The following is a 27,269-nucleotide window of genomic DNA, read 5'->3' as shown; positions in this document are numbered from 1 at the left end:
TGATATGATATAGTTCAATTTTTTATTTCCCTGCATATTTTTTTAAGTCAGTATCACTTCAAGGACAAGTAGCATGGGGAAATGTAAATCTTTGGACATTGTGCATGGATACTAAATGGCTGTACAGAAGAAAATGACTATACTGACAACGCATGGAGACTATACTCATCATGGAGTATGTCAGAGCACATGGCCACCAGATCCAACGCATGGAGCCTATACTCATCATGGAGTATGTCAGAGCACATGGCCACCAGAGCCATTTTCTGCTTGTTACTTGCCCTTGAAGAGGGGAAAAAAGATGTAGGGGTTTCGATAGGACTGCCCCCTACATCAAAGGGCAATCTCGGCAAAGTTGTCCATAATATGGAACGTTATTGCACAACGTAAACCAAAAACGATTTACAGCTGTGAATTTTTGACTGGCGTTAGCCCACTCATTTAAAAAGGCATATACGAATACTTAAAACATACTGGTATTTGCAGACAATGAATCAATGTATGCATTTAGCCACAATTTCTTTTCTAAACACAAATATGATCAAACGGACATTATAGTTTTTCTTTTCTTATGGATAACACCTGGAGATTGTTTGGCAGATACAGGAAAAACAATTAAGACAAAATAAAAAAATAAAAATGTTTTAATCACCTCTGTGAAATAGACAGAGGACAAATGAGAGAATGCCGCATAATTATATACAAAAAAAAAATAGAAAACAAAAAATCAATTTGTGAAACCAAATCAAATCGGGCTCTTTTTCCTTTTGCAACAAGAAAAAAGCACAACATAATATGCTCTAGCTACATCCATTTCTGCATTTTGTGGTCACAAAATTGATTTATTTGTACAAGATACAAAAATGTAAACATCATAAAATAAATAGGTAAAATGAGTGATGCAGGACCGGATTTCATGCTCATGATCCTAACACAAACCGATGCACCTGTTTTATAATGATTTTTTTTGAATGCGGTCATTTGCCATTTTTTTCCAAGTGCAAAAGCATGATGACAAAAAGTATCTAGAATTCAAGTAACAGAAATAAGATACTAATGATACAAATATACTATTTTACAAGGTAGTGATATTCCCAATGTTACAAAATGTACATGTATATTGACAAATCTCTTTTTGATATGCTGCAAATTTAGGTACTGTTCTGCGAGTAAGCCCCCTAGTGGCAGGAAGTGGTCTTGCATTTCGTCTTGGAGGTTAGTCCGTTCAATGGCATGATGGTCAATGACGTGGAGTGAGGTTATGTCACTTCCATTGCCACTGTGGTCTCTGATATGCCATTAAGGGCCAATCTCTCTGGTTCATGGTTCTCCCTAAAAAAAACAAAACACACAACACATGTCTGAGTTCTAACAGTATGTAATGTTCCCTAAACACAAAAGAGCGGAACTTGCATAAAAAGGCACACACATAAACAGTGAATACCAGGTAAGCTTTTAACAATAGGACCAAAAGGAAGACTGTAAAATAAAGAAATAATAACAACTAGGAGTTAATCTTAGTTTTCTTTCAACCATTCTGGCAGAATAATATGTGGAGTCTGTGTTCCACATACATCTACAGTTAAGCATGAGGACGTGTGGAGAAAAACAAGACTTATGTTGGTTATCAGGATCACTATGGAGTCTGCCCAACCACGTCTTGGTGGAGATATTTCCTATAGTATGCTTGCTGTAGTGCTGGTGGTATAGATGACCAAGCGTGAATGTCAGTGGGGGTCACGCATTAGTGTCTGCTGCTGTGGCTCACCTGCCAATGCTGTCTACGGCACTGGCTGGCGTGACCTTGGGCACTCGGTCCAAGCTGCTGGCGACAGCGGCCAGCTTTAAGGCGGAGGGCGAGGGGGCCGAGGGCCGGGCGCTGAGGTGCGTGTGGGCTGGAGACACGGCGCTCACGCTGCCCAGGTGGGCATGGCCGCGGGGCAGCGACTGGGGCGTTGCGTTGCTGTTGCTGCTGCTGCCGTTACCACGGATCAGGCCCTGGCTACCGCGGGCCGGAGAGGAAGAGGAGCGGACTGCGGGACTGCCTCCTCCGCCGCCACTCTGAGAGGTGCTGGTGAACTTCAGGGGTCTGGAGCCTCCTAGAAGGATCACAGATCAAAATGGCCAAAGTTCACAAATAATTACAAACCAAGATAATATCAAGTAGACTACTCACTGGACTAGAACAGCAACATCGTATGGATGAATGACATTGGTGTCCAGTTTACTGAGGTGTTAAAGTACACTAATTACGGTCATTTAAAAGGGCTTTGAGAGTGTTTAATGGTTGTTGTTCAGCAGTGAAAACTAATTTTATTTCTACTTTTATTTCGGCCGTGATATCTCGACTTTTTACTTCACCAAACGTGCTGTACCTGAACCGGGGCCGACGCCGTTGACTGTTGGAGGGTGGGGTTTGTTCTCATTGTTGGCTGACGGAGGACTGCTCATCAATGCAGAGGCAGCAAAGTGTGCACTGGCCGAATCCAGGGTCTTTAACACTCGCTCCGTCGAGCTGGCAGTCTAGAACACACACACACACACACACACACTTAGAAACACTGTGCTGTTTGTGAGTCACAAATCGTATGCAGCTGGGATCAAGATATGCATGTCTGCACTGGTAAGCATGTCCAAATGGGTATGTTTTAAGGACAATATCCACAACTCAATGTTCCTCTGTATGTGACTATTTATGTACACATGGTAGACTAGATGGTGAGCATGTGGGTTTGTGTGCGTCCCGTGTCTGCATCACATGTACCTGTGTGGCCTTGCGTTCGGGCTGTGCTGCGTAGGGAGTTGCCGCTGTTCTCTGCAGGACCTGAGCCAGCTGCTGCTTGTGCATCTGGGCCAGCTGCTGCTGGTGGGTCTGGTACTGTTCTTCTGTGATGGCCTCTGCAGACACCACACACAGGGAACGAGCAGGATTACCACCACCACCATACACACAAATACAGTAGAGTGGAGATTAAATAGCCGGAGAGGAAAAAAATAGAGGGGAAAAACATTTAAATAAAGACAAAAACAACACATCAACAGACAAACACAGACGAAATAAGAAACAAGAACAAGGGAAATGGCTGTACTCATGGGCTATTGAAAGAATGTGTAATACCATTCCCCAACACATGAGGTCAGAGGTGAGTAACACTTAATATGGTCAATGTTGATGGCATACTTAGTGCTATTTTGAGTATGGTCAATGTTGATGGCATACTTAGTGCTATTTTGAGTATGGTCAATGTTTATGGCATACTTAGTGCTATTTTGATTACATTACATTACATTTGGCTGACGCATTTTTAGCCAAAGCGACTTACATATGTCAACTATAATACAAGGGATTACATTGTCCCCAGAGCAACTTTAGGTTAAGTGCCTTTCTCAAGGGCACAACGGTGGAAGCTGGGAATTGAACCGACAACTTTCAGGCTACTGCACGCTAGCCCAATTCCTTAACCGCTACCACCGCCCAATGATGATGGCATACTTATGTGCTATTTTATATAGTATAGCAGCCCAATTTAAAATAAGATTTGTTGTCACTCTCAAATGAAACATGTATAACAACTTAAACCTCTAAACCCTGATTACAGAGTGGAGAGAATTGCAGCATAACAAATAGAGAAACTGCTGATGTTAGCATTAAAGACACCATACAATGTGAAAAAACTCCACTCTCTATTGAGAGGTTCCTCCGTGACACCAACTGACACTGAGAAATACCATAGCATTGCCTCATTTGCACTTCCCAGACCATGCTTTTTCCCAGCGGTGCCCAAACATCAAGCTAGTCACATGGCAGCCAGCAGCTTTCCAAACCTCTCCCAAGTTTGTTCCCCAGATCATAGTTTCCTCTCCTGCTGTTGGTTACTGCCTGGTGCTCTGTAATTTCTCCTGCAGAGGAACACTTATGTAACCCCAGCTATGCCTATGGGGCTGTAGTCAGACCAGTGAAGCTGGACGAGCCTCAAGGTAAACCTGTGGGTCTGAACTCCACAGGCAGGGGCAGCACACAGGAGGCATGTCTGGTTACACGGTGTGGTTGCATTATATGGATATTGATGAAGGACAGGCACGAGATGTATCCTTCTCATAATTTGACTTGATGCTTCTGAGTGTTTGAGGAGGAGGTGACGCAGTAGTCTTTCCCGTTATATAAGTGTTCAATTACATTTTTGGATATAAAATTACAAATCAACCTCCGTTGCTTCTTCAGTTCTACAAAATTCTAAGGTGTGAATGTGTGAGTAATTCAACATTAACCTCTACATCTACATCATGTATGGTGCATAGAGATCATTAAATCACAAATTAAAGCACTTGGCACTGTAAACAACAAACTGGAGAGAACATTTCATAAATTGGATACCCCAACTGGGTGTGATAACGATGTGAAATCAATACCTCCCTCTATTCGTGCAGGCTTACTGTTGGATCTCTTTCGGCATGCCAAGGTTATCAAAAAAGGCCGGTGCAGCTCGTCACCTCTACTGCATCGGCCATTTACGGCTGCTGTCAGACAGGGTGTGGGGAGTATGAGAAACAGTGACCTTGCCTGAGCTCAGTCAAAGAAAATGAAAAGAAAAATCTTGGGATGCTTTGAGAGTTCTTCACAAAAGACAGAAAAACAGGCCTTGGGGCAGCCAGCCGTCAGCATCACTATGGAAGCTGCCAGACTCTATCTGCCACATCTTGGAGGAGAGACTTCCCCAAGTAGAGGCAGCAGAGGTGAATGTGACAAGTCAGCTGAACGAGAGCGCTCTGCCAGCTGTGGGCGGTCATCAGACCACACACACACACAGAGCAAGGGGAAGCCCTGGCATTGCTCTGCACTGTAAGCCTACGGAGGCCTAATCCTTTCATGGTTCAGATGCTGCAAGCCACTTAACATTGTGAACCCACCAGTAACAAATTAGACACTAATGGCTGACAAATTACCCAAGATTAATCGGTGGGGTGAAATCATCAAGCAAGCACACTTAAATTAAATTGGCTATGGGAGCATTACTCATCAAAACTGAGAGCAGGAAAACATAATGGTCCCCAAAGTTTGAATACGTTACGTGAATACGTTAAGCTGATTTCTGTGGAGCCAACTTGGAAAATCCAACATATAAAGTGTATTACAGGCAGTGGTTATGTAACTATTTTGACAGAGTATTGTTAAGTCTGTTAAGGTAATATGTCTAGAATTTACAAAACATACTGATGTTGAAGGTAATGCAAGAACAGAAATGTTGCTTTTTTAAGTTGCTGAATGCTATTTTATAACAAAACCATGTCTGATGACTACATACACCAACTATGTGGTGATGCAATCATGCCTTCTCATTGAGTCATGGATTTGTTTATAATCATTAACAGCCGAAGGGGTGTTTTTTGTGGGGTCCTGAGTTAGGAAAGCCTGCGGAAGACTAAGATAGGCAGAACTAAATGTTAACCTGAAAAAACAATGATCAGACTTGATTATAAAGACTGCATGTGATAGAATACTACATGGATCTAGAACAAGGCTGAAGTCCATATTCTTTGATTGCCATTGTGATGACGGACCTGTGGCTGCAGCTTTAGCGTGCGAGGCGCTGCCCGTGCTCTTGCCCGGCGCCTCTCGCGTCCTGCCCTCCGCCGCCATGCCGCTCTTCCTGGTGTTGCCATGGCCCTCCTCCTGCGCGGGCCGTGGGCGGAAACAGCGCCACCTGCAGGACTTGATGTCGCTGAGGATTTGCTCCAGGGAGCGTTCCGCAGGAGGCAAGGCTAACTGGGTGGTGTGCGAGGGGTCGTGCCTGAGGTCAACGGGGTCGAGGGCTGGAGATGGTGAGGAGTGGGAGGAGGAGAAAACGTCCGGGTCCAGCAGTCGCAAGGCGCGGTCCAGGTCGGAGGAGGCACGGTCCAGCACAACCCTGAGGACGAGACAGAGGGATGAAGGGTGACACTTGGCATGGCATGTTTAGGTGGTCTCTAAAAGCAATATCCAATGCTCAGAGCTAAACATTTATGTGTGACAATTTGGAGAGCTTAAGTATTGTTTGAAGCTTAAGCATTATTCTTATTATACAAGTCATTCACTGAGTAGATTCTTGTTAGTCCAGCGAGGAAATATAACATAAATATCAACTTCACAATCAAGCAGCAGATATAGAATTATCAATCCTTTGACAAATAAGGAGACCATCCTGAATCTTCCCATATACAGACAGAAGTACACCCGACAGTAATTAGGATGGAGAGAACTGAATTGTTCCAGTATGAGAATAAAGAGGTGGCGTGACGGACAGTGATGTTACCTGCCACCGCGTCCCACCCTCCTGCGTGCCAGACCCACACAGCGGCGTGGCACCGTTAGGGCCGTCAGGGAGTGCCGCTGGTGCAGCGGGTCCACCTGACCCCACAGAGGAGAGGAGCTCTGGTCCACGAGTGGCTTCAGTGGGGAGAGAGAGAGAGTTTGTTTGTTTAATTTAAGGCCATTTCCACAAACTAAGGGTATTTATGGCCAGAGCATTGTGTGCTTTAGAAACTTAAATATGTTTTTTAAAATCTATACTAGTAAGATATTCTAAAATTCAAAAGGTGGGATCTTACTAAAAACATCAGCTATAGAATTTTGATGCTAAAATTGTTGTCTTTTGGTTTTCAAGGCAGGGCGAGAGAGAGAGAGGACAGGAAGAAAAAAAAGAAGAGGACACTAGTCTTACAGGAGGCAATCGTGTGTGTGTGTGTGTGTGTGTGTGTGTGTATAGCAATTCCATAATTCTGTAAAATGCCAGCCATCTGCCCCTGGCGGTAGGACTTACAGTGAGGTAATGGCAGCCAGCTCTCCGCCTGAAAGCAAACACTCCATCTGGGTCGTTCTCCTCATCTGGCTCTGACGTAGGAGACTGGATGGGGTGTGAGGGAAATAATGAGTGATACAGCACAAGAGAACAAAACAGAAAAGAACATACGGACACAAAGACAGAAAGAAAAAGGACCATTTCATGGCTGTCTACACCGACAGCCGATTGTTGTTCAACATCCTGAACACCCATGTAGCACTAGGTGGTACCAAATTAGTCTGAACGAGCCCAACAAAATGGGCATGCTCCAACAAGAGACAACAATGTTGCATAGTGGAATACCAGGCGTATATTGGCGTTCATATATTGCCAATGCCAGAGCCCCCATTCTCCTTATTGTAAGTAAGTATGGCACTCCTCAGTGAGGTACTGACCAGAGGGTAGTCCTCCTCTCCGGAGCTGTGGAAGTCGTACTGCTTGAGGTCGGCCTTGTTAACTGTGTGCTGCCTCTCAATGCGGCTCGGCTGGCGTAGCGGGTCCAGTTTGGGCCTCTTGGTGTACTTCTTATGTGGCCGCACAAAGTCAAAGTGTGGCTCTGGCTTGATGGAGAAGTGGTGCGGGTGCTGTGGGCCGGGCTTGTGTGTCTGAAAGAAGAAGAGCGATATCCAAGGCATAAGGCAGTGTTAACATCTATGCCTGAGTTAACATCTATGCCTGTGTTAACATCTATGCCTGAGGTGAACACATTTCAAAGCTGTTGTACATAACTACTGATTTTCAAATCCACACCTGAATTTGGGCACAGAACCTGAATGGGATATATTTGAGGTTCTAAACCACAAGCTACTTTATGACCCTACCTCCACATACAAATATCACCAGTCTACAAAGTCCAGTATTTAGCTTCTAATGTGACATTTCAAGTGAAATAATTTTATACTGGGCTTAAGTACCAAAGACATTAGAAATTTCTGCTGTGTCTGCGATACAGAGCCATTATATATGATAGTGTTTCCTCTATGTTTATTTCAGCATGGCGGCCCGCCCTGGTTTAATTAATACCCCCACGGTATCAGAATCAGGGCAGACGCACAATGTAGTTGCAGTTGCTTTTTTAATAATCCTGCCGACGTATCCTCCCCTGCTGGCTGCCGCTCACATTGCAATTTAACAATAAGTAGCCTAAAACTAGTCAGAGGTTATTATGGCCCGTCCAGTTTCACTTCACATATTATATATTGTATTGATGTAGTAACCTATTTAAAACATTAACTTTCTTCTCAGTGTTTCCTCTTCATTTAGTGGTGCCACTGCTTCAGAATTAGGGGAGACGCTAAATATTGTCCTGGAGCATAGTAGGCAATATGTTGCACCTGAGTCGCAGGACCAGCCAAACTATGGAAAAAAAGTGCGACTTATAGTCCGGAAAATACGGTATTTCCCATATTGTAGCCTATTAGCTCGCTCGCAACAACAGCAAAAATGAAACTGGAGAGTATATGTCTCCACGAAGATACCGCTGTTACATTAAATGCGCACTCAATCGCGAATCGATGCTGGGAAAAAGCAACGACTGGTAGTAACGAAGGTAAATTAGATTAAAGCAAAACTTTTTGTATGCACTCGCGGTGATGACCTAGTAGGCCTAATGTGAATCGCGTACTATAAAGTAAAGGAGGATTTGCACCAAATAAAGGCAGTGTTGTGGGTTGTGTTTCTACATGTTAGCACAATACTTAATTTCTGTCATAAACGAAGTAAGCTAAGCGTTTCTTCATTGTCAACGTGAACTATCGGTATGTTCAAGCATTCAAGTGAAATGTGGTTTAATGCATGGGTTAATGTGACGCGAGTCAGACAGAAGATGGGCCTGTCTTTAGTTCCTGAATCCTGTCCCTCTCAAGTCACACTAGACTAAATGGTGTGATTAGCAAAGACCTGCCGCCACTAGCGGAAACGCTGTATGACAATAATAACCTTGATCTTGTTCTCCACTTTGTAGCGGTTTCCATTCGGCAGAGTGATGGGAGCGGTGTAGACTGGCTTCTCAGCCAGAGGAGCGCTGACTTCATTGAGAATTTCTCCCGAGAAGTCACCCATGTGATACCTGTGCAAAATAATGAGCAAATAAATAGGAGTTATCCTTATTACAGTTACCTCTTCTTCTTTGGCTTGGGCAGCCGTGGCCTACTGGTTAGCGCTTCGGACTTGTAACCGGAGGGTTGCCGGTTCGAACCCCGACCAGTAGGAACGGCTGAAGCGCAAGGCACCTTGAGCAAGGCACCTAACCCCTCACTGCTCCCCGAGCGCCGCTGTTGTTGCAGACAGCTCACTGCGCCGGGATTAGTGTGTGCTTCACCTCACTGTGTGCTCACTGTGTGCTGAGTGTGTTTCACTAATTCACGGATTGGGATAAATGCAGAGACCAAATTTCCCTCACGGGATCAAAAGAGTAAATATACTTACTTATACATATACAAGGTGGAACTGGATACTTCATAACAAATGTCAGAAAGAAAGAAAGAAAGAAAAAAAAAAAAAATAAATAAATAAAATACAACTAATGGTTTTGCTGGCTTTCAACAGTGATTGCACAATGCTGATAGCACCAGTCTGTGTTCCTGTTTTCAGTGTGTGCTGATTATGTAAGCATCACATTTGCATTCTTATCTTCATCCATGCCAGGACATATGCACAAGAATATGCATGCAGTCTGTATTAGAGAATGCCTTGGTGTATGTAAAATTGATGGACTGCATGCACATGTGTAAATTGTTGTGCATGTGCGTTTGTGCACACCTCTTCTCCACCACCTCCAGCGTGAGGTGCAGCAGCTCTCGTTTGACCTTCTCCCGCTTCTTGACCATCTCCAGGATGGTGACGGTGCGGCTGAACTCCCTTCTCAGCTTCAGCATCTTCTCGTATGACGCCTCATCATTCTTACGGTTCTGTAGTGGACACAGTACAATTACTATGAGATGGTGTGCGTGTGCGTGTGTGACTGATGGTAAGCTGTGGATAACTACACATGATTTGCAGGGAGATAGACAGATTTTAAGTCATCCCTAGTAAGCTAGAGCACATCAGTATTCAACACCTGGCAAAGCCCTGCATAGTTAATATGTATGAAATGCTTCGTCAGAGCTACCATTTCACTGTAATGATGCATCTCATTTTTGGCCAAACAGATGAATAAATTTCAATAAATCACCCTCCCCTTTTTGGCATGCCATCATACACACATTAACATGTATAAAATGTTTTCCCATCAGTTTTAATACTGCCTCAGCTGTAGATATCGAAAAGAAAACTGGACAAATACTGACGTGAAGGTCATTTAAGACACCAATTTGCAACACAGAGAAATAAGCTGTAAAAACACTCAAAAGAAGCAGCTAGCAACCGACCTTCCTGGTCTGCATCTTCTCTGTGCGCCGGCGGAAGGCGACATAGGCATCGTTGTTGGTGGAGCCGTCGCGCTTCTCCTGTTTGACTTGTGGGATGAGCGACTGCCGGCTCTTCCGCTTCCTCATCCAGTAGTCGTACACAGACTTCAGGAGGTAGTCGTCCTCGTTCAGCAGCAGCTTGGCTTCCGGAAGAGTCACCAGCTGTGTATGTGTGGGGGTGAAAGGAGAGTTAGAAGGAAGAATGCAGACCCTGCTAGTTAAAATTGAAGATGCAAACTTGCTGGACAAATGTTGGTAAAGAGAGAGTATATAAATGTCCACAAGTCTATGTGACAATCTGTGGGACTAGAGCTTCTATTCAAAAAGCAGAGTGTAGGGTACGCACATCCAACAACTTTTACAGGTGCTAGATCAAAACTTAACTGAAGGTAAAAATCAAAAGAAGGATCTGTACACTGTTAGACGCTCCCAGAAACTTTAATCCATAGTAACGTTTCAGTCTTATACAGTACATCTTCGTCATTTTAAAACACTAAAGCTTCTATTTACACAAATTACATTTTACATTTACTCATTCGTTTATCCAAAGCAGCTTACCAAAATGAGGAACAACATTCAAATTACAGAGCACAGGAGACCTTAGGTCGGAATTACGACTGCATCAATCAATACTTTTACTAAAGTCATGAGAGTGCAGACGTTAAAAGTACTAGTCAAAGTGGGGTAGAAGAAGAAGGGGGTAGAGGAGGGAAGAGAGGCAAGTGTACACTAGAGGTCTGCGCGGGACGGATTTTTCAGTCCCGCTCCCGCCCGCTCCCGCAATATCCTGTCCAGCTCCCGCCCGCTCCCGCAATATCCTGTCCAGCTCCCGCCCGCTCCCACAATATCCTGTCCCGCTCCCGCAATATTTTGTCCCGCTCCCGCATTAATGTGTCATTTTTAGTCCCGCTCCTGCCCGCATCTGTAACATGATGTCCCGCTCCCGCCCGCTAAAGCCCGCATGCAGGAGGGATAGTCTATTCAGCTTTTCTTTTTGTCTCACGAAAGGCGCACACACACCTGAGAAAGACTCCAGATGTCAGTTTCTTGGTTCTGAATGTAAGCCAACAATGAAGTAGGCCTAGCCTGGTGCCCTCTTCCTCTGTCATGCTTTCGATTTTGAGTTTTGACAATGAGCAGTTTTGTTTGTTTAATTTAAGGCCATTTCTGCAACTAAGGCTATTTAATGGCCAGAGCATTGTGTGTTACATAAACTTAAATATGTTTCTTAAAATCTATGCTAATAAGATATTCTAAAACCTTCAAAAGGTGGGACCTTACTAAAAACATCAGCTATAGAATTGATAAAATTGTTGTCTTTTGGTTTTCAAGGCAGGGCAACAGATCAAAATATGTCTCACTGACAGAGGCATTTTGCAAAATTGGCATAATGGGGAATCTTCACCACTATGCTATGAGTGAGTCTTGAATGTCCTATACGGCATTTGGTATAGACTATTTGATCGGGATTGAAAAGAAAAAAATAGTCTCTTCCTTACAGTAGGATGGATTTCATCTAGCTTATTATGACCGCCGCGCAGCGAAGGTTTAGTCAGATTTTTTTTTCTTTTTCTTTTTCTCATGTCAAAATTTCCGTCAAGGATTCCCAGGACACTGAAAGACCGGGGTAGACGAAACTTGGTGGGCATGTAACCCCACATGGATAGCATGGAACCATCGTTTTTCGTTTTGATCTGTAGCCCCCCCGCTGGACTGCACCCCCCGAAAGGAGGGTAGGGCAGACACAGTTTTCTGTGAATATCTCGAGAACCGTAAGGTTTAGGAGGACCATTTTTTTTGTATGTTGATCTCAAGGGGCCATGTCAACCCATTCCATAACCACTCATTTCATGTATAGCGCCACCTAGTTAAACACAAAAAAGTAAAAATGAGGTGTTGTAATCGCAGGTATCTGTGACCTAACATAGTCAAAACTGCACGAAATTGGAAGTGTAGGATCATTATGACACCCGTATGTATATCTCGAGAACCGTTTGTATGTTGGTCTTAAGGGGGCATGTCAACCCATCCCATTACCACTTATTTCATGTATAGCGCCACTTAGTTAAAAATTAAAAAGCAAAAAATTAGGTGTTTTCATCACAATATCTCTGGCTGACATGGTCAAAACTGCACGAAATTGAAAGTGTAGGATCATTATGACACCCTCCAAATGCATGCCAAGTTTTGTGAACTTTCGTTCATGGGGGGCCTTACAATAAAATAATTTATGTGTACATTTAGTGACCGTACAACAACAAGGATTCCCGGGACACTGAAAGACCGGGGTACACGAAACTTGGTGGGCATGTAACCCCACATGGATAGCATGGAACCATCGTTTTTTGTTTTGATCTGTAGCCCCCCCACTGTACTGGACCCCCTGAAAGGAGGGTAGGGCAGACACAGTTTTCTCTGAATGTCTTGAGAACCGTAGGGCCTAGGATGACCAATTTTTTCCGTATGTTTGCCTCCAGGGTTCATTTTAACCCATTCCATGTGCACACATGTGCATAAACAGATACACACGCACACACATACATTCACAGTAATCATACGTATGACACATACTCACACAGTAGACATATGTACGCATGCATGCACATGCACAAACACACATACGCAGGCAAACACACAAGCAAGCACGCACGCACGCACACACACACACACACACCCACACCCACACACAAACATAAACATAAACATGTACACGCACACATGCACACAATTCAAGAATTTCTCAGAATTATGAACAGGCAAGATGGGGGTGGGGTTGTATAAAATGAATTTTACATGTGAAATCTATGAACTAATCATGTTTTGGTACTTGTTGTCTAGCAGATACCAGTGAGAATTGAGTGTGGATAATGCAATTTAGTGAGACAGTTAGAATCATATAGGCCTTTCAGCGTGATTTATTTTTCTGGACTGGGCGGCGGTCATATTTTGTACCGCTCTGCGGCAGGGATTTGACATTCTGTGAGTTCTTTGTTAAGGGCTTGCTTAGCAGCACTGTCCGCTTTCTCATTTCCTCTCAGACCAACATGGCCTGGGACCCAGCAAAAAACTACATTCAAGTTTTGGTTCTTTAGTCTTTCTAGTTTATCAAGGATGTTGACAATAATAGGATGGTCAGTTTTTAAGGATTCCAATGCCTGGAGACATGATCTAGAGTCTGTAAAAATTAAAGACTTTTGTTGTTAAGTCTGATCTATATATTCAAGTGCCAAAAATAAGTCACAAGCCTCAGCCGTAAAAATAGAACATATTCCTGGTATTCGTAGTCTACACTGATTCTGTCCAACTACCATTGCTGATGACACACAGTTATCCACTCTGGAACCATCTGTATAAATGGGAATGTGGGAGGGGAAGCGACATCGCACGTCCATATACTGCTGCTGGTACTCATTTGGGTGGGTTCTTGATTTCTTCCTGTGACTTAAATCCTTAACAATTTCAGGTTGTCTCAAATTCCACGGGGGAATAGAGCAAAAATGAGTCTGCGTTACACGGTCCATGTTGATGTTCAGATCCTCAAGGTAGGGTCTTATTCGGATTCCAAAAGGACTGATATACTTTGGTCTAGCTTCATACAACGGCAGTTGCTGTGGCTGACTGTTGAGTAGGCTGGGTTATCTTTGCATGCTTTAAGCTTGACTGCATATTGAAGAGAGTTTCAAGCGCCGATTTTGAAGTGAGGGTTCACTTGCCTCCACATAAAGACTCTGTACTGGGGAAGTCTCAAAAGCCCCCAGAACAAGCCTTAGACCTTGGTGATGAATAGTATTCAACATCTGTATGTATGATTTCCTTGCTGATCCATAAACAATACTCCCATAGTCCAATCGGGATCTCACAAGCACTCTGTATAGCTATATTTTATAATGTCCAAAGCTCTTAAGCATCTATTTCTCAAACACTTCATATGTGGAATGAAAGATAGTTTGTTATCAAAAGTAAGTCCAAAGAATTTACCCTCTTTTACTACTTTGATGACTTCACCATCCAAGTAATGTGAAGGGTCATGATGCAAAGATCGTAGTAGGCAAAAATGTGTGCATACAGTTTTTGTTTTGGAAAACCTAAAACCATTTTCAACTGACCATCTACTAATTTTATTTATGCATAACTGCAGCTGCCTTTCAATAATGCTCATATATTTCCCTCTGTAGCAAATACAGAGATCGTCAACATAGAGACTACAAAAACAGTTTGGACCAATTGCACTTACAATACTATTGATTTTGATGCTAAAAAAAAAAAAAAAAAAAGAGAGGATGCTTCCCTGAGGAACTCCTTGTTGTTGTAGGTGTGGATTTGAAAAGGTAGTTCCTATTTGAACTTGAAAATGTCTATTGGACAAACAATTTGATATAAAAAGGGGCAAATGTCCTCTAAAACCCATGCAGTGCAGATCCTTTAGAATGCCATATCTCCAGGTGGTATCATACGCCTTTTCAAGATCAAAATAGACAGCTATCACATGTTCTTTTCTGATAAAACCATCACGAATGAAAGACTCTAATCTTATAAGGTGGTCCATTGTGCTCCTTCCTCGTCTGAAACCACATTGGAAATTATTCAAATGTCCTTCAGATTCAAGCATCCATACGAGTCGGATATTCACCACTATCTCTATGGTTTTGCAAAGGCAACTTGTCAAAGCAATTGGGGGATAATTGTTGGGATCAGTGTGGTATTTTCCTGGTTTTGGAATGGGTATAATTAAAGCTTTTTGCCAATTTTCGGGTATGTTTCCTGTTTCCCAGATTATATTAAAAAGTTCCAAAAGGTGAGATAAAGCATCATGAGCCAAGTGTTTTAAAAATTGATAATGGATTTGATCTGGGCCCACCGCAGTATCATGGGAATTTCTTATAGAACATAAGAGTTCCTCCATTGTAAAAAGTTGATTGTATGGTTCAGTATTATCTGACTAGAAATTCAATTGTCTTTGCTCTTCCTTTATTTGCTCTTCCTCCTTGGGCAGCCGTGGCCTACTGGTTAGCACTTCGGACCTGTAACCGGAGGGTTGTTGGGTCGAACCCCGACCAGTAGGCACGGCTGAAGTGCCCTTGAGCAAGGCACCTAAGGCGTTCTACATACTCGACGCACCCGACCGGTAGCGTGACACCGTGACGTCAAAATGACGTAGATCTTGCTGGCGCGCCAGGATTTTAGCCAGGTAGCGCGAGGTAGCGCACCACTCATTTTTTTTCAGACAAAGCGCGACAAAGCGGAAACAGGAAGATGGACTAGTTCGAGGGCAAGCGAGAGTTGCAGTGTTTTGTTACAGTCGTGAATTTGTAATAGTTTGCTGGATAAGTTAATAAAGTTACCAGCGAGAGTTGCAACACATGGAATTAAGAGGAAAGAATAGAAACGATTTATTTTCAAACAAAGGATATCTATTAAGGCCTGAACAAAATCTCTTTCCACTTCAGGAAATTACACAAACTCAGCCAGCTGCTAGCTAGCTAGCCAGCTAACTAAACTGTTTAAATTATTAAAATTTCCCTCGGGATGACTAAAGTATCTATCTACCTGTGCGCACACCTTGGAAACTAGATGATAATGATGGTGGTAGTTGTGAATAGTAGCAACCAAAGTCTGAAGTACCATCACAGAGACTAGCTAATAGCAGAGCCCGTTTACATTCTCTGCTACTAGTGTTTCTTAATGCAGCTTCTTCTGCTGTGTAACGTAGTTAGCGTTAATCTTTTCACAACAGCGACACCTCTGTTCAGGAGAATATTGCAACTAGTGTCGTGACCACAACGCGCGAGTATAAATGGTTACGGCGCTTCTGTGACGTCACATTGTCGCGCTACAGGTCTGGTGCGTCGAGTAAGTGGCGCACTTAACCCCTCACTGCTCCCCGAGCGCCGCTGTTGATGCAGGCAGCTCACTGCGGCGGGATTAGTGTGTGCTTCCCCTCACTGTGTGTACACTGTGTGCTGTGTGTGTGTTTCACTAATTCACGGATTGGGATAAATGCAGAGACCAAATTTCCCTCACGGGATCAAAAGAGTATATATACTATACTATACTATACTTTATGCATAAGGCTTGAAAATCAGGGTGGCAATTTTCCATGGATAAATTCCTTTCAAATGTCTCTGCAAGCTGGTTTGCTATATCTTGTTTTGTAGTTAAAAGACTGTCTTGGCATTTAAGGTGCTGAACTTGTGATCCACCTCCCTTGCCTTTCATCTTTTTCAGACTCTAGACCTTCTTTGGAGATGTATTGGATGTAAGGCTTGATACATACTTCCTCTAACTTTGTTTCTTTGTTTCATTGATGGTTCTACGTGCTTGAGCTTGGCAGACTTTTAATTTGGTGAGATTTTCTGTTGTTGGATGTTTATTAAACAGTCTCTCTGCTTTTTTTCCGGGCTTCAATGGCCTTTTTACAGCTGTTATCAAACCACGGATTAGACCTGCGGTATGGCTTTCCAGTAGTCTTTGGGACAGTTTCGTCTGCAATTGCAATTAATGTGTCTGTAAAAACCTGTACAGGATTCTCCATGTTCTGAGGCATCTGACTGAGTTCATGAGTCCATAGGCCTTGAAACAAATGCCAATTCAGGGCTCTACACTAACATTTTTTTCCAGGAGCACTTGTGCGCCCAAGTAAAAAAAATTAGGAGCACAGACAAAAATGTGGGCGCACAGTCAGTTCTGTACTTAACTTACACATAATCTAACATTATACTGCAGCTAACAGTTAAACATGCCAGTGCACCAATTGCGAATATTAAGAATGACTGACAACATTTAGGCTACAGGAAACAGGATTTTAAAGATCAGTGCCTACTTTATTTTCAGTCTGTTCTATTTTCCTACATTTTGTTAATGTAAAATAATATAATACATTGCCATATTTGCATTTAGCCTGTATATCAAGTATCCTGCCAAATGTAGGCTAATTTATTTATTTGTGAATCCATCTGTAGCTAATCCAAATATGCCCATGGTGACCTATCTGACTGCATACTGCCTAATACTACTACTAAAACAGTCCATTTTCTCTTCCACAAAACGCAACATAGGCTAATCAAGGATATATGTTTTATACTTTCAGTTTTTATTTGAAATATCTGCATTGATGGGGGCAGTAGGCAAACGTTAGGCCTATTTTTGTTTTGCACTTACACACACTCGTTGTAAACAAACAAGCATGCGTGGAAGCCTGGAGTTGTCAGTAGCGTTCTACCTTTGAATAAAATGGGAGTATTACGGGAGGCTACTTTTGACCCGGTTCGCTACAGCTATATTTTGCATATTGCAGCCAATACGTCAACTGGGCTTAAAGGCATGTTAGGTTACCTTTCCTTCTCTTACTGCATTCTCAGAATCTCATCCTGTTCCTCCTATATCCAATGAATTCGGTGGATAGAAGAACTAATTTCTTCAATCTTTGCATCTTGGCTGGCTAGTCTAACTTTCCGCTTTTTCTGCGCACTCTTGGATTTGATAGAAGCGACTACTAGCGAGTCACAACGCGAAACTGCTAACGTTGATGGGAGGTGTAGTTTTTATGCTGCATTCGCGACGTGATTCTATGGTCTGCACCAGTAATGCTTCTCGATGTTGCGGTGTATTTTGTAGACAAACATTGACATGGTTAGAAGTCATTCGCACCAGTGCGCCTAAATATTTTTTTTTTCACTCGCACGGCATCATTTTTACTCGCATGTGCGAGTGAAATGGGCACATTGCAGAGACACCCTGCAATTTGCTTTCTTTAGTTGCCATCTTGGGGCTCTTGATTGTACATCCGCTTCTGTAGATGATACTATCAAGGGGAAGTGGTCACTCCCGCAAAGGTCATCCAAGGTTCGCCAGGAAAAATCCAGCAGTATATTAGGATCACATATGGATAAGTCAATGGCTGAGTATGTGCCATGCCCTGGATGTAGGTAGGTATAAGATGCATCATTCCACAGACATAAATCATTTTTAGAAATAAAGTCTTCTAGTGTTTTGCCTCTGGCATTAGAGTGATTTCCACCCCATACAGGGTTATGTGCATTGAAATCTCCTAGAAGAATGGATGAGGATAGTAGCTGTTCAACTAAATTTGCAGTGTTATAGACATATCAGGTGGGACATAAATGGAGCACAAGGTTATAGCTTTATGTAGAGTTAAACGAACTGCCACTGCCTGTAAGTTGGTAGTTATAATAAGCTGACAATGAATTGTGTCATTCCTTACTAAGACAGCTGAGCCACCAGATGGACGTTGAGTGTTTGGGCCATATGCCAATTAATTATACATTAAATAATTTTTCCGAGACATAGGGTTGTTGGGTGATGAGAGTCTCTTGAAGACAGAAGGCCAGAGGGTTAAACAAAGCAGTTAAATTCTGTAGTTCAGAAAAATTGGCTCTAAACCACGACAATTCCACTGAATAATATGGCTAGTAAGCATCAAGGAGGAAAGACTGGAACAGGCCCCTTGCTGCTACATTTGGGGGAGGAGCTCCGACTACGTGAGGTTGTAGCATCCATCATCTCTATATCCTTTAAATTCCCATTTTTATTTCCTTGGCTTGCTCTGGATTGACTTGTAGTGCTGGATGGTTTCTTCTTTTCGTTTGATGACTGAGTGGGTTCTACTGACAACTGAAATCTGACTTGCAGAGGTCTGGCTTATCATAGCCTGACTTTGAGTGCTCAAGAAGTTTTGCTACCACTAAGTGGTTGTGGTTTGTCTTTGGTCACCCAAGTTAAATCTGTTTGGCAATCAATAGTTTTCATAGTGGGTTTAACAACAGAGGCAAACGTTTGTTGGAATTTATACACAGGGAATTCCTCCACCTGCTTCCATGCCTCTGGGTAACTTATCTTCTTGGTAGCCCTGATTCTTTGAATTTCTTTTTCTTTGACCCATACAGGACAATCCTTTGATGAAGCTGCATGATCTCCTAAGCAATTACAGCATTTTGGTGGTGTTGTACAGACAGAGTCATGTCCTTCTTCACCACATTTGCAGCAAACTGACTTGTTTTTACATCCAGCAGAGCCATGGCCGTATTTCTGGCAGTTAAAACATCTCAAGGGATTTGGGGTGTACCTGTCTACGGGCACTCTTAGGTAACCAATCAGGATTCTTTCAGGGAGTTCATGCAGGTTAAAGGTCAGGATATAAGTGCCTGTCTTCATTATTTTATCTTCTTTTCTCAAGGTTATTCTCTTCACATGAGTCACCCCTAGTTGTTTCAATTCAGTAGCTATTTCAGTTTCTTCCATATCATGCAGATCCCTGGTAGGGATAAACACCTTTACGACTGTTTAGTGAGGGGTGAGGGAAAGTTCGTACTGGTACACCTCCTAGTGCATTGCAGTGCAACAGACTTTCTGCATGAGAACATTCAATCAGAATTTGTCCAGACCGCAGTTTTTTGATATCCTTAACTACACCTGCTATTCCTGTAATGCCTTTCCGTATAGCAAAAGGGGACAACTTCGTAAGAGGCATATCTGGTGACAAGGATTCAAGGACTATAAATTTCTGCCAATGATCAGTTTCTTGGGGGGGGTTTCCAAATCTCGACTCAGCAGTCTTCTTTTAGTGGGTTGTTTAATAGCCATATTAGTGGATTTGGAATTCATCATCTCTGCTCCTCACCCACCTCGGAGTCCAACAAGGGGATACACAGAGCCGCGGTTCTCCTTCAGATGTGCATCAAGGATACAGGGATGGTATACTCGAGCAATTTAAACAAAAATAGTTCATATCACTTGATTGACCCTCAGCCAAAGCCTTCTGGGGATAAAAAAAGAATGGTCCCATGAAATTGTCCCAAACTTTGACAAGTCGATTGATTGGATCGGGTCATTCAAACCTCCTGTCTAAATGAAGTAGGAGCCAAAGCACTGTGTTAGACTTGTGCCAGCCGCAGCAAGACACATTCCTCAAGTACCAGGATCTCTTCCTCCATTGACACGGGTAGCAACTCACGGCAAACAAGTCACCCCATTTGTCGCCTCTTACAATCAGCAAGGGGGTGCTGGGGACCTATTCTACCCCGGGTCCTCACGGGGGTTGACAATGAGCAGCAGGAACAAATTGAACCCACGTAAACGACAATATAGGCTATAGGCCTGCTATCCATCAGTTATGCTTAAACCCCGTTTTTTAATGCTGCCTAACAGAACATCCAGCTGAACTATAGTTATGAACACTACTTTAATCGTTTCCATATTTAATTTTACGCACATATTTAATTTGCGGGAGTGCAGTGAATCATCGGTTTGTCCCGCACCCGCGAACGCACCTCTCTCATCCCGCCCGCTCCCGCAAAGAGCTTTCAAAAGTTGTCCCGCACTGCACTCTTTTGCGTCGGTACCCGCGGGTCTACTGCGGGATTCCTCTAGTGTATACTGCCCTACTAAGGCAAAAGACCTTAACTCACCAGAGTGTGGAATTGAGAAAAATGACTTTAAAGTTATCTTAATTTCCTGACAATTGAGTAATAGGTATAATATTGTAATTTTCACATGTTGTAGTGTATACCTGTATTAATCTCTCTACAAACAAAAAAAATTAACTCAAATTTGACCTTTGAACCTTTTTTGGAAGTTACTGTATTCTGCCTTAGTATTGCCCACAAAATGACAATTGGTCATACTAAGGCAAAATACCTTAACTTCTATTTTATAGCACAATGTTATGATAACTTTCACTTAAAATGTAAGCAATATTAACCCTATTGGACTCACTATGATAGAATGGCTTCTGTGTGGTTTTTCTGTATTTCATACTCGTACTAGTACCACACAGACAGTCACTTCTGACAGATTTTTCTGTTTGGATATGAGGCACTAATTTAGACTCATTGGCTTGTTTATTTCGATAACCAGCAAAAATATTTCAGAATTATCCCATTGTAGCATCTTAATGTCTGCTGAAAAGTTTCAGTGAAAACAGGAATTATTATTTATAGGGATTTTATTTGCAGTATTTGCATTATTATCAGGAAATCAGGAATACATTTTGATGATGTGTGTAGGTCTTTTCAAAAATTATGATTAAACACTGTAGGTCTATACATTTTCCTGGATAGAATGGAAACTTAACCAAATGCAGATGATAAAGCAAAGTTCTTCCACACAAATTAGGTAGATTAGGATGTGATTGGTTGCCTTTATTTGGTCATTTTATATTACTGCAATTTAAAGCTGCCTGCTTTGCGACTAGCTTTAATTTCCCCACTAACCCACAGCTACACTAAACTTTAGGATCGCATAGATAGAATTGACAGCCTGTAACAACTTGGGAGTTTTGACTAGCCGGCAGCCAGCTTTAAAAACTCGTGGCAGATTTAATGGATTTGCTTTCTCGTCGGTTGTTAAGAATGAGAAACATTTTTTTTTCCAGTTGACATGCAGCCTTGTATTACGGGTTGTGATGTGAATTAAAGGAGAATTCCGGTGTGATATTGACCTAAAGTGTATTGAAACATGATACCGAGTGTGAACGTATGTCTCATAGCCCATCTCGACTTGTCCCCTGCACTCCAAAATCTGGCGCTAGTTAGCCGATGCTACCAACAACTTTTTCAGTAGTGGTGCTTCGGCATCGGGCTAGCCATGCAAATAAATCACTGTTTTACACCCATTTACGAGGCTCAATGTATCTCCACACTTCATTGGTAGACTTCCTAGGGCCCTGACATTTAAAACGAGACATTGAGAACTTTGAAAAAGCACTGGTAGTTTACTTACAAGACGATTTATACAGACAGTATCTTCACGAAGTTTAACGTTTGCAGCCATCTTGAATTTAGTCACGATAAGTCGAGCAACGAGTAAGAATGAACAGGTATGATAAGGGATCAGATTCCAAAAATAATTCAGTGGAAATGCATGGATTCCAGTTTCTTCCAGTAGCAGCAACTGGAATCCATGCATTTCCACTGAATTATTTTTGGAATCTGATCCCTTATCATAGCTGTTCATTCTTACTCGTTGCTCGACTTCTCGTGACTAAATTCAAGATGGCTGCAAACGCTAAACTTCGTGAAGATACTGTCTGTATAAATCGTCTTGTAAGTAAACTACCAGTGCTTTTTCAAAGTTCTCAATGTCTCGTTTTAAATGTCAGGGCCCTCGGAAGTCTACCAATGAAGTGTGGAGATACATTGAGCCTCGTAAATGGGTGTAAAACAGTGATTTATTTGCATGGCTAGCCCGATGCCGAAGCACCACTATTGAAAAAGATGTTGGTAGCATCGGCTAACTAGCGCCAGATTTTGGAGTGCAGGGGACAAGCCGAGATGGGCTATGAGACATACGTTCACACTCGGTATCATGTTTTGATACACTTTAGGTCAATATCACACCGGAATTCTCCTTTAAGATATCCTAGGCTACAAGCCATGCTCTAATGCACCGCTTGTTACTGAATATGTTGTTGAGTTTAGGTTTTTACAGTAAGTTAGGCTAGGCTATCAAGATTAGCCTATCTTTAATGCACCAGCATGTGTCATTCCTTGATCTTGGCATTTAGGCTACGTTTCAAAGCAATCAATGTAACAAAAAGCAAGCACTGCAAAACATGTAGGCTACTATTGAAGTTAGTGTGTGTCTTAGGTGATTTAATTGAATAATGCAGACATAGAGACATAACTCCAGCCGGCAATACAACTTCACGTTGATGGTCGGTCAGAAGACAGCTTGCCGTAACTTCGCACCGTAACTTCAATCGAGTGTTCAGTAGCAAAGGCAAAGGAAGGCATAAAGACGTATCTGACGTTGTGGGCTTCTGCCAGTTTCCACTTGGCTTTTTAAAGTTACGGCAAAAACATCATCTTATTTCTCTCAAAACGCAACCGAATTGAAACTTGATGTTTGTCTACATGATAAAACGTATGTTTATTGTCCTAATAATGACAAAAACTCATTTTCGCCAAAATCAACGTTACGACCTTTTGCCTTAGTGCGGCAGTATGGGTAAGAGCTTGTTAGGCGTGTTAGGTTGTTAGAAATGTTAGGGGAGAATAATCTTAAACATCTTTGTCTACATGTGATACAGGGTGTAATACCTGGTTAGCACTAGCCTTCTCCAGTCGATCCACCATGACCTCAAACTGCAGAGGTTTGATCTCCATCTTCCTATTGAGTCTGTTGAGGAGTGTCTCATCCTCTGAATCCATGTCATAATCTGGCTGTTCATTGTCCAAACCCAGAGCTGACAAGGATAAAAGGTAATTCAGTCAAAAGTCATTATTATGTCAATTGAAGCAAGCACGGAATCGATGTGGTGAATGAGGCAAAGGAAATACACCTACAAAAATATACTACAATAATTATTTTTATAATCTCAGCCTGAATATTCAGCAATTGAACATTAATGTGTAAATTAATGGAAATAATGTCCTTCGTGTTCATGAATGCAATGAATAAGTATCATTTTTAAATGTTGACCACCCCATTCTTAAAGACATGTCTACGTCAAAAAAATCAGATATTACTCACGCTGAATGTGGATCAGCTGTTTGGGAATGCGGAACTCTCCTTTATACAGACGGTCATAATAGGTGACGTTGCTGTCTGTTTCAGGCACGGGGATAACCATACTCTCCTTCTTCTCCCGGAACACCTGCTGAGCCGAGATCGCCCTCTGGAGATGGTGCTCCTGGGGGGAGGAACAGGTAAAAGGGGAAGAGAAAGCAGGGAGAAGGATGATGAACAAAAGAACATCCAAACAGAACATCTAAGCAATCCGAATCTCTTTTTAGGGGACAAGAGCGCAACATACACATCTACCCTAAATATATATATATATATATATATATATATATATATATATATATATATATATATATATATATATATATATATATTATTATTTTATTTTTTTTAAATAAGAAAGACAGCACATGTTCGCCTTCACACTCCATCTGCCATCTGTGACACCAGAATGTCTTGTTGCAGAACTACTGCCCCTCTTATTGTACTGCATCACAATGTGACTCTATAAGGGTGAGGAGAGCCACTGGGAGAACAGCTGGTGTGAACTGACAGTGAGCACTGCCGTTTGTCTCCTGCAAGACTTCTGAGGACAATTCGATGATGAAATCAAGTGCAACATCACTCAACATGTCTCCAGCCTGGTCTATCACTTATGCAGAACTGCAACAGTAAGGGCACCCGTGTCTACTGCTCCTTGTAAACTTGTTGGTGCATTTAGTGTGGATGGGTTGATATTTATTCCCTAAAAAATGGTTTCAGGGTTTTTAGTTTTTCAACAGGATACTGATAGACTTCTGAAAGAGGAGTACCCTATTAGTTACATATAGAAGAGGTAGGTAAGGTAAGGAGTTACATTCATCTATGGAAGGAGTAAACCTCAAGGGAATTAAGACAACATGTTGCTTGTTATGGATATTGCCCATATGCTCTGTGATAGTCATTCTTAAACACATGGACCCTAATGACTATATTACTAATCATACTTGCAAGAGTATTCAAATGAGGCCTCCAGAAAGAAAGGGAGATAATTTCACACAATGCTCAGGTAACTATAGACACTGTATTAAGGCAGACGTTTAATCTAGCACCATGTTCACAATTTATAGCTCAACTACCGGGCCAGTATACTTAGTGAACATTTTACTACGCTATCTATGGAAGCTAGGTGGGGGATTCCCTGAATTTGTGCGCTTCAGAGATAGTAATGCCCTTGACAGCATCTTTAGGAAATTGCATGACTCACATAAACTGGCTGTACTTTTCCTCTCCTCTTGTACACATAGCGGGAGATAGCAGACACCCATCAGAATAAGTAGTTAATCATCCAAACTACACGTAATCATCGTTAACAGTACACTTTATTTTAAGATATCCGGGTTATGATCAATGCATTAGTATTATACGTATGGAGTGCACCAGTCCAGTCTAATAAATGCATATGTCTGACGCTAACTATCTAACGTTAGCAAACGTTACAATGTTAATAATTTGTTCCTGAATAAAGCAAATCACTGGTACTAACCTGCAACACGCATAATGTTAGCTTGCAAGCTAACGTTACCGAGGGACAGACACAGTGCTAACGCCAGTTATATGCAAAATAGGCTCGGCCAACTTCGCTATGAAGTAAGTTATATTGTGAACGTTAACATAACCAAAATGCACTGGCTTGGTAGTTGTGATAATTAACTTTGACGCTGGATAGCTTGAAATGATTTAGCTTGCACATTTCATGATAGTTAAAAGGACTGATGAAATAAAAGTTAACTTCAACTAGTTAATGGGGATGACATGGCGTAATTGCAAAGTTAATGGTATTGTATGGGCAATGCATTGGACATGTGAAGTGTCCGTCTTAAATTAGATTTCCGATAGGTAGAAAATTATTCTTCAGTGACTAGCTTTTATTGCTAATATTGCACCCCAGCAGCGGTCCACCATACGGACGGCATGCCTTCCGTATCCTTCCGCTGGCTTGATAATCACGTACGGTATTTACGCTCTGGTTGTGACGCAATAACAACACGAAAGCGTAGTTATTACCCGCTCAAAAGCTCACCATACGCAAAAAGTGTAAATCTTGCGAATTCACCTTTGGGTTCTTTACTCTATTTACGTAAATTACAGGTTTCAAGAGTGTGGCGCATGCCAGTTACGCACGATGGTTTGCGCAAAACCCATAGTGAATGCCAGTAACCCGATGTGCGATTGCAAATGATGAAAATATATTAATTAAAACTATAACATACCGATTCCTCCTCTTTTTCCATTCCAGTTGGCATCTGGGGCACAGCCCGGTTGATTGAGACGCAGTCATTGAGGTCCGGGAGGTCTCTGTTACGGTATATGGGGAGAGGTTTGGCGGCGTCTAGCGCTCGCGCCCGGAACGAGAGTTTACTCATTGTTTTCGCCTATCTCAAAAACACAAAATGTGGAGGAAACATGAATCCCGCCAGAATTCAGTCAAAAATTCGGTAGAAATCCACAAGGGACCCGCCTCCTCTCACAACGGTCCAAATCATCGACTCCTTTTCTACCGAAATCCAGTGTTAAAAGCCATTTTTGGTCGAGATAAAATTGATTTAAAAGATATTTTTTCTTGGGCGGTCCGCTCCTTGTGCCATGAAAAACATGGCGGACATATCCACACAGCAGCTGAGCGTTCCCGACGGTCTGTGCGAGACATCCGAAGAACATGGGCCGTGGCGCTGCGCGCGCACCTCATACAACATGCAACAAAACTACTGACGAAACATATGTAACATCCAAAGGAAAATGAAGTTATGGTGCAACTAGCGACCCTCATATGCACAAGTCGATTAATTCAGCTTCCCGAACTGGGCTCTATTAAACGAGAATATTTCTAGAGTGACATCACACGTGAGGAACCAATCACTTTAAAAATAGGCTATATATTTCTGCAGATTTGGGATTTATGCTTAAATAAAATATAGAAAGCCATGGCTCCTATAGTAGATCAGCTTATTCTCCAATCTCAAATCTGTATGGTCTGTAAAGCAGCTTAGTCTGCAGTAAAAAAAAAGTTAAACCAAGTAAACTCATCAGCATTGAATATGAAGCCACACACTAATTCTATGTATGCTAATCAAGGAAAACCAAAGAAAATAATCAATGTTAAACCAACTTAGAACTGTTGGACCCAATAAAACATAATTGCTCAATATGGAGAATCTTTGTACAACACATTCATGTGTTTTTCTTTTAATTCAGGCCTACTAGGCTATTGAATTTGGTTTGTACTGTAGGCTATGGGCAGACCATGGGCTGCATTTGATCAGTTTAAATGACTGGTGAATTCCACCTGATAGTGCACTAAATTAGATTTTTGTGAATCTAGCTTGGAAATATAGCTACTTATAAGAAAACTAGGACATGGCTCTTAGACAGTAGGCTAGGTCGCAGGTTAGATAGATAGATAGATACTTTATTGATCCCCAAGGGGAAATTCAGGTTTCAAGTCGCAGGGCCTAAAGTAGACCTAAAGTAGAGTGGGCCTACAGTTTAACCTATAGGCTACATCAAAACTGGACAAAAACGG

At 42.2% G+C, this 27,269-nt stretch overlaps 1 protein-coding gene across 1 annotated transcript; it reads right to left on the bottom strand.

The window, feature by feature from the left end:
- On the bottom strand, positions 1-26,406 carry epc2 (enhancer of polycomb homolog 2 (Drosophila)). Its single transcript, XM_042073621.1, has 14 exons — positions 25,960-26,406; positions 23,714-23,873; positions 23,281-23,426; positions 10,187-10,387; positions 9,579-9,727; positions 8,757-8,886; positions 7,214-7,423; positions 6,798-6,881; positions 6,291-6,424; positions 5,560-5,906; positions 2,765-2,898; positions 2,376-2,523; positions 1,769-2,099; positions 1-1,332 (listed from the first exon to the last, which is right to left on the bottom strand). Exons 1-14 carry the CDS (start codon positions 26,110-26,112, stop codon positions 1,260-1,262), a joined length of 2,400 nt encoding a protein of 799 aa, XP_041929555.1. The 5' UTR covers positions 26,113-26,406; the 3' UTR covers positions 1-1,259.
- Positions 26,407-27,269: the final 863 nt, after the last annotated feature.

Source organism: Alosa sapidissima, chromosome 2, assembly GCF_018492685.1.
Source record: "Alosa sapidissima isolate fAloSap1 chromosome 2, fAloSap1.pri, whole genome shotgun sequence".
NCBI lineage: Eukaryota > Metazoa > Chordata > Actinopteri > Clupeiformes > Clupeidae > Alosa > Alosa sapidissima.
Note: the sequence above shows the minus strand (reverse complement) of the source record. Positions and strands in the feature narration are given on the sequence as shown.